This window comes from Hirundo rustica, chromosome 7 (assembly GCF_015227805.2).
Source record: "Hirundo rustica isolate bHirRus1 chromosome 7, bHirRus1.pri.v3, whole genome shotgun sequence".
Lineage (NCBI taxonomy): Eukaryota > Metazoa > Chordata > Aves > Passeriformes > Hirundinidae > Hirundo > Hirundo rustica.
In genome coordinates, this window is record NC_053456.1 from 21,117,473 (window position 1) to 21,135,708 (window position 18,236).

General features: G+C 37.3%; 1 protein-coding gene across 4 annotated transcripts in view; it reads right to left on the reverse strand.

Annotated features, from left to right (window-relative positions):
• Positions 1-18,236, reverse strand: part of OLA1 (Obg like ATPase 1) — a 105,541-nt gene that overhangs the window by 67,180 nt on the left and 20,125 nt on the right. For all 4 annotated transcript variants that reach the window (XM_040069460.1, XM_040069461.2, XM_040069463.1 and 1 more), the window contains one exon: positions 15,700-15,827. In XM_040069460.1, coding sequence (XP_039925394.1) covers positions 15,700-15,827 — 128 coding nt within the window. The remainder of the gene's footprint in view (positions 1-15,699; positions 15,828-18,236) is intronic.

The window sequence follows — 18,236 nt, forward strand, 5'->3', positions numbered from 1 at the left end:
TGCTATTAAATTACCACTTTATAACAGTGACAGTATTTTACCTCTACATGCTGTTTTTAAACCCACCTTCTACTTCTTACATCGTATTTTATATTTTATATCTGTCTGTATTAAGAGTAACATCCAAAAATGCTTACAAGGTGCAGACTCAGCTCTAGCAAGCAGTCTCTGTGGAGACCAACATTTTGATATGAAAATATACTGATATTTCCCCCCATCACTTGAATCACATATATTTTTATCACTAACAGAAGTTTTCAATGTCAGGAACTATTCTGTGTCACCTGCCATGTTCTCTAAGCCTTCCAAACACAGCTGTATTATCTTTCCGCACAGTTTCACGATGACTGGATGGGCAAACACCACGATTACAGCTACAAAGCAGTAGTTGGTTAGTAGTAAACAAGATCAGACCTTCCACAAAGTCTGGCACACAACCACAGCTAATGTTGTCCTCACTTACAGGCACAGGGCACTGCACAGACAAAAATGTGGCCAATACCAAACTGATGGCAGACTGCCTTTCTCAGCAGTATTGCCTCAGCTTCCTAGTCACTATAAGCTGGTGTGCTTATTCTATGCACACCCTTGCAGAGTTTCTTTAAATTTTGAAATCCGACAGATGTACCTATATAAAGGTACACTCAAATTCTCTACACATGAATTCTTCGTATGTTCAGTACAAACATTTGTATCACACAGCAAAGAAAGCCACTTCAAATTGCCTTTTAGCATGAGGAAACATGTATCTTAAAACATTTCCTCTCCGATAAAAAAAGTATTTTAAATTCAAACATTCCAGAAAGAAAAATAAAATAAAATAAATGCTAAGGTTGTTATCCTTCACTTGACCCCTGCCTTTTTAAATGCCACTGCTACCACAACTTCTTCAACAGGTTGTGATACATACTGTCAAATTCATGGGCAGTGAGACACTTTCAGAAAACACTGAAATAGACAATGCTGACTTCTAATTCCAGAACAAAACATCATTTGTTCAAGGTTTGGTTTGACCCCAGTCTTATTTTCCTGATGTAATAAACCTAAAAATCATTCTTAGACAGAATGAAGATTTTCTCCATCTCAAAACTCTTCAAAAGAAAAGGATCATACTGGCCGTCACGCTTCTGCCAATTTCTGAAGTCTCTGAAGCAAGTCCTTGTCCATCAGATGCCCTTAAATCTATAAAAAACTTTCATCTTATTACTGAAGGAAAGTTCCTTGCAATTTTTCCCCAAAAGCTATCATGTAGCATTTGTCTTGGACCACATCTATCCTGAAGAGGCTATCATTATTACAAAAAAAAAAAAAAAAAAAAAAAAAAGATTTATTTTAGGGTGCCTAAAACTAGTAGACTCTCAGAAGATGCTGAGCCACAATTCCTAACTTCTTCACAATACATGAAAGATGACAAAACTCCCCCAATGTCAAAGGGTATGTGAAAGGCATACACAATATTCAAACATTTACACTGATGCCTCTCACACTACTGCTATAGATGCCCCCCAGCCCAGCAAGTCCAGCTGCACCATTTCCTCATGCAGTTTCACTCAAAGCTCGCTCAGCCTCTGCCCACAGGACAGAGATGACCGGAGCAAGCCAGAGGCAGGAACTCTTCTAGTATACTTCACACCCCTGCTAGTTCAAGGGGGACAATCTGACAGAAAAGAAGATTCCTTAAGAGTTTCATCCTATTTTAAAGTAATCTTGTGATTCCAAATGAGATTGTTATAAAAATACAGCTCACTGTTTAATTTTTCGCATTTTGTAGCAACCCTGATACAGAACACTGTATGTATTTTTTACATAATGTAATGTTCTAACCTAAATTAGATCAAGGATTAAAATACAAACCCAACTGTATCACATAACACAGGATGAAAGAGTTACTATTTCCTTTTGATATGGCAGGAAAACCTTATTTCAGGTATTTTGAAAATATCATGCTTAAACTTCAAAAAGTTTAGAAGAAACACACAACAAATCAACAAGAGACTTTTCTGGTACCAAAGAAAAAAAGTTTGAAGAAAGCATAGCTGTTGCAATGCTGTGAAAACAGGATGCATTTTGGTTTTCAGCTAGCCAGCATCAACTGAAAGCTTATTTTTCAAACAATTTGTGTCCACAAAAACTTTCTAAATTTTTTCATGCTACTGTAGAAGGAAACTTCCAAGAAGCTACAAAGCTGCTAAGTTTCCATTCTGACCTTTATTTAGTAGTATATACACATATAAAATCTTTTTCTTTAAAAAAATTGGTAGGCAGCATAGCTAAGAAAAAACATGTTAGGTGAACAGAAGTTGGATTACCCTTGACTAGACTTTCTATTTTGCTGAAAAATCAGAACACTGATCACAAGCAAATTTCGCTGTGGTTTGCTGATTACTAACGTTAGAAATGTTCTCTGAATCATTTAAATCATCTGTTTCTTTACAATGTGCTTTCAGTTACTTGTTTCCAATTTTCAATACAACATTGCTGATAATATTACAATATCCCTTCCTCCTAAGAGAGGCAGTTAGACCCTGTCTGCATTCCATAGGAACACAGATTTGCTCTCAGATGCAGCTCCATCTGCCCTTCTCCCCCACACTGCCAGCCCAAAGCCCAGCTTACCCATTTACTCACTCCATAAAGACATGAAAACTGGTGGCATATGATACTGATTTATGAATTCAAGCTGCATTTAAATGCAAGTAGTATTTTCCCCTAGCAAAGATTTTCAAAAGGTTCTTTCTTCTCAAAACTGCTGAATATTTCAGCCTGGTTATGTGGAAGTATTTCTAGGCAGTGCTTGTATAAAGCAGAATTAGTGCACTTCCACATAATTATACATGTTCTGAAACAACGCTATTTGTTCTCCAAGGCAAAATTTAAACCAAGGAAAAAAAAAAAAAAGTAACTTCACCGTGATTTTATGGGTGAGACTTGAAATTGTTTTGTACTAATTTATCAAATTTTGGCAAATTTAACCTTTCAACTTAAAACAATTTTCCTATAGCTGCAATGGTCCCAGAGATACCTTTCCAGTCAAAATGCTTTTAGTTCTCTGAGACTGCAAACAAATTATGATTTCTCATATTTTCACTGCTCTAATACAGTAAATTAACAACAGTCTAGTAAATAGCACCACTGATGTACAAAATCCTGTTAACCAATATCACCCTGCTGTTACACAGCAAGAAAACAAAAGTGGGAAGGGAAAAAAACCTCAAATCAGGCAAACAACATGCAGAGACATTCTGGAAAAAAAAAAATCCATAAACAGAAAGAGATGAGAGAGAAGCTTAACCTGATGTTTTTAGCTGACAAAACAGCATTTCTCTCCAGCAGGGAGGGAATTTGGACATTGCTTATGGGAACTAGATGAAGGGACTCCTTGTATGACTGCAACACACAAGCTGGAAACGCTGGTGTTCTGCACCCAGCTGTCCACGCAGCGACAGCTGAGGGCACCTTTGAGGCAGGCAGTGCCTGTCAGCCCTGGGGGCTTCCCAGCATCATTCTTCCTGAGAATCCCATCTCTCAAATACGGCCCCACGCGCTCACAACACCACGACAGCCGAAAAGAAGGAAGCGGTCCAGCCTGCACAGCGAGGGGCAAGCGCAGGGCACACAGGAAGGAAGAGCCTGGAGCCAACAGCTCATCCCCCTGCTCAGAAAATCCAGACACATCCACACTCGGATACGCTGCTCCCCTGGACTCAACTGCTCTCTTTAACACTGCTCCCCTTAATTCACCGACCAGCAACCTGCCCCTTTCCACCTACAGCAAGACTAGAAAAGGACTAGGTAGCCAAAATACCTTAGCATGGCAACATTACACTAACCATATAGGAGGAAAATGAACATTTCTTAATATCTAACCTTTTTTTTTTTTTTTTTTAAATAAGGGGCTTCATTAAAAGCCAATTGTTAAAAAATTCTGAATGGTTTTTTTATCTTCTCTTAGTATCTGAAACCCTGCTGAGGTCAAGTGAGCAAGACAGCTGAAAAGCTGAGTAGCCAACTGAGCTGGCAGTACGTTCACTCTGCAAGGCCTGTTCACAGGGCACCTCCCAGCTCCAACAACGGCTAAACCAAGTCAGCAATGACACTGGAATACTTCTCCATAAGGAAAATATTTACACACAGTTACAGCACCACCACCCCCCAATCATTTATATAAGAGTGCAACTGCATCCATTAATACTCAAAACCACTCACAGTGAACCCATACAGAGAGGGGGAAAAATTAAATTTAAACATGCATATGAGTGTTGTTATTTTATTTCAGTGTGCAACAAATCAACTAGAAGGAAGCAATCTATCTCCTTATAAGAAGAATGCCAATTCGTAAATGATCAATTAACTCATACGCTAAATTATTCAGTCTAAATGGCACAGTCACCTTAACGTGAGTCTGCAAAAGTAATCAATACAGAAGAGAGGAAGATGTTTATTTTTGTTTTCTATAAATATATACTGATTAGTCAAGGTTCAGACCAAACCATCTTTATTCACACTGAGCAGAACTTGACTGCAATTCATGGAATTTGAATCACACCGTATGACTAAACAGAAGAACTGCACCCTTGGAAAAAATATATAAGTACTTCAAAAGGTCGCTTTTGTTCTCTCTCCTTACTTGCTTACATACACACTTTCGGAAAAAATGACAACAAGAAAATGTGAAAGGATGAGAGCATGAATTAATAATTAGCCAGTTAGCAGCTTAGAATTATGCTTGAAAAATAAAATTGAAGTATCTTAATAAAGTGAATGTTATTAACGGCTTATCAGTTTAAAAATAATCATATTCTTACCAAAGCCACTGTATGGGAAGAGACTATATGAGAACTGTATTTTTAATACTGTTTTGCATGGTGTTGACCTTCCATTTATGTTCTTTTCATATCCCATCCCTGCATGATTAATGTTGGAACAGTGCTGTAGTCATCATCCAACTGTAAGTTACTTTTAACTTAATTTCTATCGAAACCTCTAACTTGGATTATTCCTCAAAAGGGCAAGTTACTAGACCAGTGTGAAAGAATTGGAAAGTTGAATTTATATGCTCCTGTCTCAGGGTTGTAGGCCCAAGGAGGAGGGAGCCTTTCATGCTCCAGGACTAGTATGCAGCCACAGAGATTTTATCACAGATTCAGTAGACCCAGTAAGTCCTGCACACAAATTAATGTGGAATTACACAGTAGTCATGTATTCCTTCCAAAACCAGAGCAATTGAATACAAAAATCAGCAATAAGGTAGCTTAGTTATAGCCTCATTTCTTCAAATGGGAACTATGCCTCACCTGACTTCAACCATATGGAAATTTTGAAGAGATGTTATGCCTTCCCTAAGGTTATGGGGAGCAAGACAGGCCTACTGCATACTCAGCTAACATAAAATAAAACTATACTAATTTCACCCACTTGGTTGAATTTTCCAGAAAAATCACATTTTATTCAATACAATGCAATTTGATAAGGGGACAGCAGATTTTCCACAAATTTCTATAGCATTGAGTATCTGTTTTACTACAAGGAGAAGAACTTTTAAGAAATTATAGCTAAGTCACATGCAAATTCTTCCCATTCACTTTGAAATGGGAAGACATGTAAATGAAAGAAAAACAGCAATAACAGAGGAACAGAACATCACAGATTAGGTATTTCCAACAGAAAAAGCTGTTCAGTAGGTACCTGTGCAGTAGGGTCAGAATCAGAAAAACGTGGTTTGCTTGTGGGTCTTATTTTAAACCGTGCAAACAAAAACTATTCTGTTCACATCAAAATGGGTTCATATGGAATAAAACATCTCCTGCAGTCTGGATCACTTCACTGCAAGGCTTCTTTCTCTGTTGTAATATCATCGTGTGCCACTAATTTGTTAGTTGAAAAAAAAAAACCAACCCTGATGCCTAACGTATTTTTATCTACTTGTTAAAAAAAGTACGGGTAAAGCCCTCCATAATGGAGAAGGGAGGAGGAATGGAGGGGGTGGGAGACAAGAACAGGACACAAAAAAACACCTTTTCCAAGGATTGTTCTAGGCAAAAGGGACATGTCATGTTAAACAGTAGTCAATAGCTGTATACAACGAGTAAACAAATTCAGCTCTATGAAAAAAGAACTACATCACCATTTAGTGGTTGCAATTTAGATTATTCTAGCGTGTAATACTTTAATTGTATAAAACAAAGCTGATGTCACAAACACAAAAGAACTTCTTGCAAAGCAAGCACCACAAGTAATTTTTATGCTGCCACTGATGGCTGACAACTGATGAGCACTTTGAATTCATATACTTACGCATCTAAGGCAACAGGTGGCTTATAAAAAGAAAACACTAAGAGCTTTTTAACTCTTCATTATCAAAACTTTTATAATATGTTTTATCATAATGACTAAATCTCTACAAATAAAAGCTCAACATACTAACTACAAAGATGAACAACGGCTCAGGGAAAATTATCCATTATTTTGATAAAAGCAGGAACTGCAGTAAGGTTCTGGATCCCACTGACTTGAGCTCTGTCTACACTCGCAACATTTTGTAATTGCACAAAGCACTCAATAATCAAACCTTGTGATATATAAATTAAAATCAGTTTAAGACAAAAAAATTTATATTTTCTTGCTGACTGTCTTTTCTATATCCACCTCAAACAATTGCTGAATATTGTGGTACCCTTGGAAGGAAATGTCTGTAAGTACATTTTCAAATCTTAAAACCAACAGAAAGTGATGCATTTCAGTTGTTGCTTAATGTCATTTTGGGCCAAGAGTGGCATTACAGAAATAACATGGTTTTTTTCTAAAAACAGCACAGTGCAATGAACAGTTTTGTTTATTTACACACACAGTTATTAAAAAAATAATCAAAGCAGCTACACTGCACAGAATGGAGAAACATACTTCATTTACATTTAAGTGCAAAGGACTTCAAAGCAAAATAAAAGACACCATAAACACAGAGAATTCAGACTAAAAAAATAAAAGTAAAATAACCTAGAGCGGTATTCACTGATTTTATTACATTTTTTAAAAACTGGAAGGTAAGTTGAGAAGACAAAAATGCAATAAGAATACCAAAACAATCTTTATATTCTGCCTTGTAATTAAACTATGAAATAATCATCTCCTATGATTAAAACATTTCAGTATTTGCTGGTTCGGATAGATTAAACTCACATACAACATATTAGACCTGATGTTTTTTTCCTCTGCATGGCAGTTTCACCATGCCATCCCTAACAAGTTAAAAATATGACATCAATATTTCTTATCTCATATACTACACACACACAATTTCTATGGTGACATTCACTGGATTAATTTTTCTGCTTTTTGACACTTCAGAGAACCCAACCCAGAGTCTTAAACTTTCACACACTCAGCTCCCATTCTTATTGCTATTTAGCTTTGACACATTAATTTTCACATCAAATTACCAAAGCTGAGTGCATAAAAATATGCAGTAAGTGTCAAGAAACTGTTATCTCAGTAACAGCTATGTAGGCTAGTACTGAAATACAAACCTTTGCTCAAACATATTTTAGAAGTTAAACTAGTAAAGTGAGTTTGAGATACAGAAGCTTCTGCCATCATCCCTATCAGGAGAAAAACCTGTATGATGGAGCAGGGAGATGAAGAAGGTAGAGAGAAGGAAGAAAGGATGTTGTTTGATTTTGTAAAGAAAGTATTTTAAACTAACTTTAAAAGAAGAGAAATTAATCATGTATTACTTGAATACGCAGAAATTTAATTACGTATCTAAAGACAAACACTGAGGTTTTGAAGAATCTTCTTGCTATTTTATCAACAACAGATGAAGCTTTTCTTCAACCGCAAAACCTAAAATAAGAACCAAAAGTAGCATTTCTGAGGTATTTTGGGAAAAAAAAAAAAGTTTTTTGTATTTTGTTAATTGTCTCCATGCACAGAGCCTCCAGGGTGTTGTTTGAGGCTAAAGACCTCCTGGCATCAAAGCTAAAGCAACAGTTTCCAAAGCAGCTCTTGCAACTACTGCTGATAAACATCCAGCATCTAAATCCAGCCCATTGCTAATTCTGTTTTCCACAGAAGATACCAGGATAAAAATTCATCTTGAAATACACTAAAACATAGCTGAGAGAAACTGAGTGGAGCAAATACAACAGTGCCAAGTTCCAAACAGAAAAAAAAAAAAAACCAGGCTGTAAGAATTTCTGCAGAGATACCGTCAGTAACTGACTAACACACAACTCCTTGTAAACCCAAGTAGAAAAGCAAAACTGCATCTTCAGCCAAAGTGAAGCTGGACTTCATCAGGACAGAAGAGAAAGTCTGGAAAGCATATTGAAAACATACCAACTATCTTTGCTGAAGGCTCACCAAAAGAAGTCAGCAGATTTCCACATCAATACTTCAGCATTAAGACAGCACAAAGGCACATCTGCAACCAAACCCTGCATCTCAATAACATCCCAGCATAAATAAGTCATAAGTCAGATTTCTTCAGACGCCAGTGGACAACATGCAAGGTTTGAAAGAAAACATTCCAAAGTCTTGTAAACTTAGAAGGAAAAAAAAAAAAAAAGGGGGGGGAGGGGGCAGGGAAGGGGATTATTTCCTATGGCTGCCTTTTAACAAACATTTTTCATCTTACCAATCTCAGCTTAATGCTCCCTGAGCTAGAACAGCATGACTGTTAACTGTATTACACATTAAATCTGATTAGAGAAATGACCTATTTTTAAAATAACCCAGCAAGAAGAATACAGTTATTTTTAAGATCCAAAAACCCTTTTACTACATGGTTTCACAATCAGTTCCAACAGCACAGAAGAAAGTGGCAGCATATCCATGAGAAAAGGTGTCAGAGTATGGAGCCACTTCAGCTCGCTGAAGACCTTCCCATCTAGTGTCCAAGTCTGGCACAAAGTATGACTTGGAAAGGGACAGCCACCTGTTTCTCTAAAAGTGGAATTTTGGCTGTTGTAGAAACCAGGCTGTTCTGATAAATTGTAATTCTGAAAGGAAACAGCACCAGAGGTTTTTCTGTCCCTTTATTAAAGTCTCATAAACTCTAGCATGTAAAGACAAAGGAACTCTAAACTGACAACCCAAGGATCTCAGACAAAACTGCTTGACACAGGAAAAAAGGAGGTATATATTAATTAAGTCTTACACCAGCATAACTTAACTAACCCAGAAGCCTTGTTTAGTTTGTCTAGGATAAGTAACTTACAGCCAGAATAAGAACCCCAAAGCCAGGTTCCTCCTGGTCTTTATTTGCAGTAGTTACTCTGCTGTTCAGTACACAGTGATCCGATATGTAAACTGCTCCTTGTCTGTTTTAATACTGAAGTCACATAAGCTCATCTGGTACTGCCTCACCTGCATATTCAACCCCAAGGCAATGAGGGACAGTGAGAAAGAGCCCTGAGCAGCAACAGCAAACTCCTGCTGCCGCTGAGAAACCCAGGGCAGCCCATGCCCTCAGCTGTGGGAGAGCACAGCCATCTACGAATCAAATGAGAAACAGAAGCACTTAAGGAACCTCTCTAGTTTAAAGTTTTCCTTAAAACTCTGCATTAAAAAAAAAACAAAACACTTTCTTAGCTTGCTAAAAGGATGCTATAATATTCTCACTTTACAGACTACTCACCTTTTTGATACAACCACGCAGCAAATTAAAGGGAAAACACTCAGTTCACTTATCTTTTTGCACAGAACTGTTACTTTACCTTTTCTGAAGTAGCCTTCCTCTGACCAAAGGAAAATAGGCTTTCACATTTCATATTAAAAAAACAAACCAATCCATCTGTGGTACATTTCCCTTCAAGCCTTAAAGAAAGTCCATGAAACAACAAATAAAAAATTATTAATAAATTATTACACTATCACTGTTTTTAAAAAGTCAGAATACTCTACATCATCAACAAAGACACCCACTCAAACAGGTAAACATGTATTTCAGACACAGTCACCTGAATACCCCAACTCTATCACACATTGACGATTTCTCTGAAGTATTACAGAGGAAAAACTCATCTGCATCGCATAAATAGCAATTACACACTGCCAAATCACACACACAGAACTGTAATAGAAGTAGCTGTAGGTCAAATAATCGCAATGACTCAGTAAAGATAGCCTGCCTGGTCTTTATTCTCAGAGGAGGGAGGGTTTACTGGTCAAGTACTTTATGACTCACAGTACAGTATATTAGAAATTTTCTGTGTATTCTTTAGAATTGAGAGATTGCCCTTGTAGCTCAGTAGGTAGCTCTCCTGTTTCTGGCCTACGAGGTCATAGCTTTAAGTCCCTGCTGAGGACACTTAACAAGTTCCATCTATAAATAGAATGGCATTAGATGCTGCTACTCTAGCAAGGGTGATGGTCTTTAGACAGGAAATTGTATGTTTTCATCCGTTCCGATACAAAAAAGGAACCTGACATAAAGAGGCATAGGATATTATGCTAAAGATGAACGACAAAGTGGGCTCCAAAATCCACTGTCACTTCAATTAGTGTGATAGTAACAAATCTAGCATTATCAAACTATGATAAAGGCTAGACAAGAATGCAAGAACAGTAATTTTCCTTCTCAATGAGAATAAGTAATTAAATAAAATTACAGACTTTACAATATTTGAAACTGAAACCTCCTAGGTACTATACAATCAAAATTCAATTTGAGACATCAAGAGGCAACCTCAACATAAAACGAATTTTGGACTGTTTGATTAATGTTTGAACACTCTCTATCTGAAAAGTAAATATATCATTGAGAAACATTTATTTAATTATCATGGATTAATATGATACATATAAATTTTTGCTCCTAATACCATATATTTGGGGAGGCCTATTCAGCTCTCAGAACAACTACTCGTGAGAAATTTGAGAATGAAACCTATTTTAACACTTACCTGAGTTTATTTCTGCTCTAAACTGTAATTACCTGGCCTTAGAGGAACATGGATTAAAGCTCAGGTATCAGTTTTACTTAGTCTGGCAATGTAATTTACTGTTCAATAAAAACAAAGGCTAACTCACTACAGTGATGACAATTTTCCAGCACCTGTTCCACCATCTGCACCCACATACCCAGGAAAACAAATTCACTCCTGGAGACAAAGCTGCAAATAGAATACTGCAAATATCTTTGACGCATAAACCCACAAATTTTGTTCATGTACACACACCAAAAGAAAAGAAACACCAACAATAAACCAGGAGATTAGAGTGATTTTATAATGTGATTTCCTGCATCTCAAGCACACTAACATTCAAGGACAATGACAGATCTCGCAATGCTCTTCGGCAATTTTTCAGCATAAGAGGTTACTGCGTTTCCTCTAATTATCTTCTTGACTAAGTGAAAAATCTGATTAGCTAAAAGTTTTCCACTTTTAACTAATCAGATGACCAAATTAATAGAGGAATACCATTTTCATAATTCTGACCAGAAAAAATCTCCTAGGAAAAGCCTTTTCTCAAAATCAAAACACTGTACAATATTTTACTGAAAAAAATCACAAAAAAAACAAATCTACAAACAAAAAAACCCACAAGCATTAGATTAATACACAGATACAACTGCCAGTTAATTTTGAAAGCTTTCTAATTTCTGGATTTAATATGGAGAAGTTACTGAAGGCCAAGAGAAAGTTTAGCTGAACTATGAGCCACTCCAAATACTTTATTAAACTTTAATTCAGTTGCTCTAACAGTAAATAAGAAGAGAAAACTACAGTAGGAACTATTCATCTACTCAATAGCATACACCAATACATCTTGGTTGTGTAACACTAACAAGTTTGATATGCGCAGAAGTTTTTAAACTTTGGTAGCTAAGCAGTGAAAGGTTTGTATTTGTAAACAGGCAACCCTTTTTTAACAAGTGCCAATTACACTTAGTAACATAAAACAAAACCAAAGCATCTTCAAAAAATTGAACCAAAATATGTCAAAAACAATACAATTTTTTTTTTAAGCTATGTTAAGATATGTCTTAAAACATCAGACATCATTTCAAGGTGAATTTTGTCACATTATAAAGATGAAAAAACCAGTTTCAGATATTAGAAGTGACAGAGCCAAGCTACAGCTGCATAGACTGAGGCACTATGATTCCCAAAGCGCAGAACACACATGCTGAAAGGATGAGATGTAAGTCATACTTTGTTCACTGAAATGTTAGTGCAGTGGAGTGTGGCTAAGTGATATCCTCACATGCCTCCTCGGATTCCAGGAGCTGCAATCAGCACGTATGGATTCTTGTTAGAGAACATGGAGGGGAAAAAGCATCATGCCTCAAGTATATAAAAGCTACAGATGAATAGAATATTTATATAGAAAATACACACATTCTTATAGGAAGTCAAAAAAAATAAGTCAAAAAAGAGGATGTATCTTATTCAGTTTAATAACTTCATCATCACTTTGATTTTTGCGGGCAAATCAAAACACTGGCAGCATTACTAAAAGTTCCCATTAACCTTCATGATGGTAAAAAAAGTTAAATAAAGTTAAATCACCTTGATTTTAAATACTGAGCAAAAATCAGCAAAAAATATTGTCAAACTCAGTTTTGATTAGTGCTTTTTTCAAGTAAGAATAAACTATGCTCAACTGACATGATTCATAGCTATCAAAGCTTTAAGTAACAACAAATAGCTTTACAAGTTAGCTAAAACCCTGAAGGAGGCAGAACCAGAGGGGTGGACTAAACATTTCCAGTTTTAACAAAGATAAAACTGGAGTAAAGGCAATTAAGGCTTTCTAGGAATCCATTTGCATTGGTCACACCAGTCACTTCCGTAAGACCGCAGGGGATGTTTACCTAGCCTCACAGTTCTTTCACTCTTGTCACAAAGAACAAGATTTCACGGATTATCAGTTACCAAACTCTCCATCCTGCTGCTAAGAGGCAGCTGGAGCTCCTCTGCTGTGAAGCCAGAGCAGCTCAGTTCCAGAGGAGCAAAGCAGGAGCTTCCCAGCCCTACCTGCCCGCACCCCCAGCACCGCAGGCGGTTCACACCGTCCCCTGCAGGACCGGCACACCAGGGATGGCAAAAGTCAAAACCCAGCGCTGCCTGCCCTGCTTTAAACATTGGGCATCCAACCACAATGTGGTTTTTTCATTAACTGAAAAGGAGCATTTGATAGCAAAGTACTTTTACAGATTTCCCCCCAATTTCTGTACCTTTGAAGAGACTGGATTTCATTAAAGAAACTAAAAAGAAGAGAAAAATGTGGAACATATTTGCTAGAAAACTAGGACTGCACAGTATCAGCGGGAAGAGAAATTCAAAAACTTGAAGAGCTCTGGCTGTTTAACATCCAGTACGTTCCAAAACATGACAGAGCTATAGCAGAGATTAAATACTGATATATCTACCATTTTCCTCAGTGAAGCATTGTTTAGGTGTAATTTGTTAATTTACATTTGTAACAAAGTTGCCATTTATAGTTCACCATACAAAGAAAGTAATTTTCTACAAGTACTTGTGACCCATCTGCTATAAAAGTTGAAAGGTGGTTAAAGCCATTAAACTGGGGAAGAAACACTGCGATAACCCTCAAAGAGCCTGCCTTCTGTCACTACAAAAAACACTGCCGCCTCACTTAAAACTGCAGCACACCTGAAACATGGAGAACAGAACTGTCAGAAATGTTTCAAATTAAACGGTGAAACTTGGAAGATGAACAAAGCTGTGTCAGGTCACTATGGGACGGCAAACACCACTACAGCCATTACAAAATTAAATCCCCCATTCACTCAGCCAGTAAGTCAGCAAGTATATCTGTCTGAGGTTTTCATAACTGGGTGTGACCAAAAGTAAATTACACCCCTACCTCTAAGAAACTGGGATAACACCTGAATGTTTTCTTTTTAAGTGTAGGCAGACCAACTGGTTTGGTATGAGCAAGAAATTTTCAGTTTGTACACTTTTACAGAAATAAAATCAACAGAAAGTATCAAAACCCAGGAATGGAGTGCTCTATCCTTCAGGGGAAAACTTAATTGCCTTGTTTGCTAAGAGAATCTACTTCATATTGTCACTAACCATGTATAAAAATACAGTGGTGCTCAACACAAACTTACCTCTCCTTTCTACTTGTCCTGTTACCCTACCATGTGTGGTTGCCATGTGTTGCCCATTTCTTTGCACATGTTAAAATACACCTTAGACACATAAAACAATGTTTTTATTGATTTAATGAAAACTGTGTATCTCAGGAAAAGTCTAACAAGTATATGGAAATTTGAAGGCTGAAAATCCACAGTCATTTCAAGATGGGGGTATTGCCTCTTTTTAAATGAAGTAAAGAAAGAAGAGAATTAGCCAGGTGGAAACAGATAGCTTTTCTCCTCAGCTTTATGCCAGGAAAGAGTTCACCTGTGCACTTTTGGTGCATCCACTGATAGGCAATAGCCTTTTCCAAAAAACATCTCAGAACACAAAGAGGTAACAACAGTGTATTCTGTTACGGCAGCTAAAAACCCCACAAATAAACCTTCTGTCCTAAAGAAAAGACCGTTTATAATAAACCCTTTAGCCTAGAACTATAAAACACCTTTGGTGAGCTACCCAAAGTTTGTCTCATCATACTCAATTCCGTTTCTATCAAGCCACTTTCTTACCTATTGTTACCGTAATTAATACAACTTGATTAATTCCCAAACCGCTTTCAGCAGAATTACCAACTGAACCCAAGCAAAGCCAAAGCTAACAAGCCTTCCTTCAATGCACTCAGGCATGCAGAGCTTGAAGTCTACAGTACAAATCCACAATGCCCTGCTTCTGACTTCCCGCCTGGCACCCATCAAAAAGAAAAAGACCAATCCTCTGAAGGACTCTGCTTCCCATGCTGGCCATTACCACAGGCAGTAGCAGTGCATATCACAACAGCATAAAGACAAGGAGCAACACTTTCAATGCTCAAAGGTGAAAATGTGTTCCAGATCAAATCAAAATGAAAACAAACACTAAATTTTTCATGGTTTGAAAACACAGAATCCCCAGATCACTTCTTGTTACAGCTCTTCTTACCAACATTTTATCATTCTTATCTTCTCTCCATCTTCAACAACACCTCCTTTCCAGCTTGCTGGCACACAAGTCTCACCCTCCAGTCCCCTGCCTATTGCCCTTGAACAGGTGCAGCCTGCCCAAGCTCTTCTTAAAGCACTTTCTACTGTGACTGCAGAGATTCAGTGTTCAGTGTCCACCCACCAGGCTGACAGCTTGTTTCAGGGCACTGGTTCCCAAAGATACACACTTCCTCGGGAACTTGGGCCAAACACTGGTACATAAAAGGCAACAAAGACTTCATCCACTCAGGATCTGAAAAGTTTAAGGATTTACAAAAGCAGCAGATTTCTACTTCCATTTCTGTCTTTTACTAACACATTCCATTCCTCCTTCTCCATGAAATTAAACAAACACGCACTACTGGCAAAAGAAAATGACACATCATTACTGCAGATTTCCAAAAACCCAGCTTCTTTTTAAGTCTTCAGTAAAAGACTAATGAAGAAAGGCGTACCTGTTAGATAGTGGGGGATGAGGATTGTCTTGGCTGGAAAAACCCAAGACCTGATGGCTTTGAATTGAATGGCAAAGTTAAATTGTAATGGATATTTGCTCCACAGTTATTAATTACAGTACAACAATGCTGTCCTTAAGCTAGAAAAGACAGATAAGTAAGTTTACATACGCATCAGATGAAAGATGCCATCACAGGCGTTAATGTGAGACAAGAAGGAATTTCCTAAGCCTTGTCCAGTGTGGGCTCCTTTCACAAGGCCAGCAATATCCACCACATTCAGAAAGGCTGGAATTTTGCTGAAAAAAAAAAGTTAGAAGTTTCATTACTAAAGCACATTAGACAAAATTTCTGGCACAGAAATAACTTCAGAACGTGAAAATCCAACACTTCTTTTCTGGAACAAGTTAAACATCACAGTATGGAATGCATAAGACAAAACTCCCCCAATCCCATGTAAAACATCCATTCTCTAACTCCTCTGTAAATATTTATGTAAAACTAAGTAAACTAGTTTTGAAGTGCAGCATGATACAGACAATTACACAATAATCAAGCAGGCCTGGAAGACTGAGGCATAAATATGTGTAATGCAGGTTTCACAGAACCAAAGGGATAACACACAAAAGGCCACTGCACTCTGCTATTGCACACCTCTAAGGTTACCATTTAGTTCAACAGGCTATGCAACTTTCTCAAAAAAGTAATTTATTTTAATACAGTGCTGATTAAAATTAGCAGTGCTCAGGATTATGCAAACAATTTGGAAAAAAAAAAAGCAGATAAATTAAGATGGTATTATAATATAAACAGCTGTGATGTTTTCCACCATAGTGAACAGCAAAGGGTTAAGCAGACATGTTCACAATACATTTTATACAGCAACAAAAGAATAGTCATTAAGTACAAATTAGCTGACAGAAAAAAAGCTTTTAAAGCTATGGGAAATTTATAAACTGCAAACCTTCTATCCTCCACAAACTCTCAACTTGCTAAAAAATGAACAAATAACTTAATGGGCACTAAACTTTTTGTGTACACTCTAAACTAATTACTTCTCAAAATCCAGCTGAGTCAGGAAAAAAACCCAAGAAACCAGTAAAACTTTATGATAAGATGTTGACTAAAAGCACCTTCATATGCCCTATGCAAATATCATCATCATCATGAACAGTGGCAGAGACAGAACCACACTGAAATGCTGCAAATCCCTCACTTGCAAAAGACCAGAAACTGCACACCCACATTCTCAAGATCTCCAGCTTGATGGCTCCAAAATAAATAGCTGGAAGAGTAGTTCATTCCCATCAAACACTTCATCACCATCATATTTCACTAGCACTATGCTGGGACTAATAAAGCAGCTCACTATTTTAGTGGCAGTAAGTATAGCAGCAAACACCCAAACCCACAGCTTTCACACTCCCAAGGAGAGGGATGTGACCACCCTGAAGCCAGCATGAGTGAAAAGAGCTGATTTGGAAAGCAGGAGTGTTCTGTGGTGAGTGTTCAAAGCAGATTCAAATCCAAAGATAAAAATTCTGTGGTGTACCTTAAGATGCCTTTTCCAAACCACAGAGGTGGGAATGAGGGCTAGGAATGACCTAGCCCGTTATCTTCTACACAGTATTACACTTCTGAAATCTTTATTGTCTACAGCCCAAACCGAGCTTTATTTTTATTAGTGTAACAACTCGATGATAAATACATTTTTACAAATACTGAAATATTTGACAACATGACTGCTGTCAAACCTGTAACAGCACGAAACTCCACCAGCAGTAAGATCACCCTTCTCATCACAGTGCCTGGTATGACAGCTATATCCCAGACAGAAAACAATGTAGTTACACAAATCCATGGATCGTTGTCTCTGCTCCGAGTCAACTGACTTAGGTAGAACAAAACACAATTCCAACTTTTTTTTTTTTTAGTGCTACCCCACTTCCATTTGACTGCAAATAAATCAGCAGATGTGCTTCCTCACTTCAAATTAACTCTCTAATTTGGGGAGAGATGATTCACTAGAATCTGTTGGAGTATGGAACATCAATTATTTCTGGAAGAGTGGTAACCTAAAAGTTTTGTTTTCAATCTTACTCTACACTTCCAAAGAAAAATCATTTCTTTCAAATAAAATAACTTCACAATACAAGATCTGGACAAAACCTTTTTGTTTCCCAAAGTGAAGTTCAAACTGTCACTAAACCGGTCAGGTATAATAAATTAGGAACATAATAACATGTTTTATGTAATTAATATCTTTGTGATATACGTAGAAGCAATTGTGTAACGCAATACAGTATGTTACTTAAGTTCAAGTAATACAATAGTGGCTTTAAACTTCACTAGGCCCATGAAAAGAAGGACCCATCCCTGGGAAGACATATTCTGTGCTGCAACTTAATGCTGTGGAATGCAGTCAAAAGAACGTGAATATAAGTACACTCTGAAGTAAACCAACTTTGCAAATTTTATGTTTTTGTCCCACTGTATTTTTTTAACTACCAGTACACAAACTCAGAACAAGTCCTTATTTAAGACACTACCAAGAGTAACTCATATTCTGAAAATAGAAGCCAGTAAATATTAATGCATTAACCCAGTAACTGCTCTTGCCTGATACAAGCAGAACTAATATACCTCAGAAGAAACTGCGGGCCACTTCCCAGTCCTTGCTTTTTGATGAGTAACACTCAGAAGCAAGA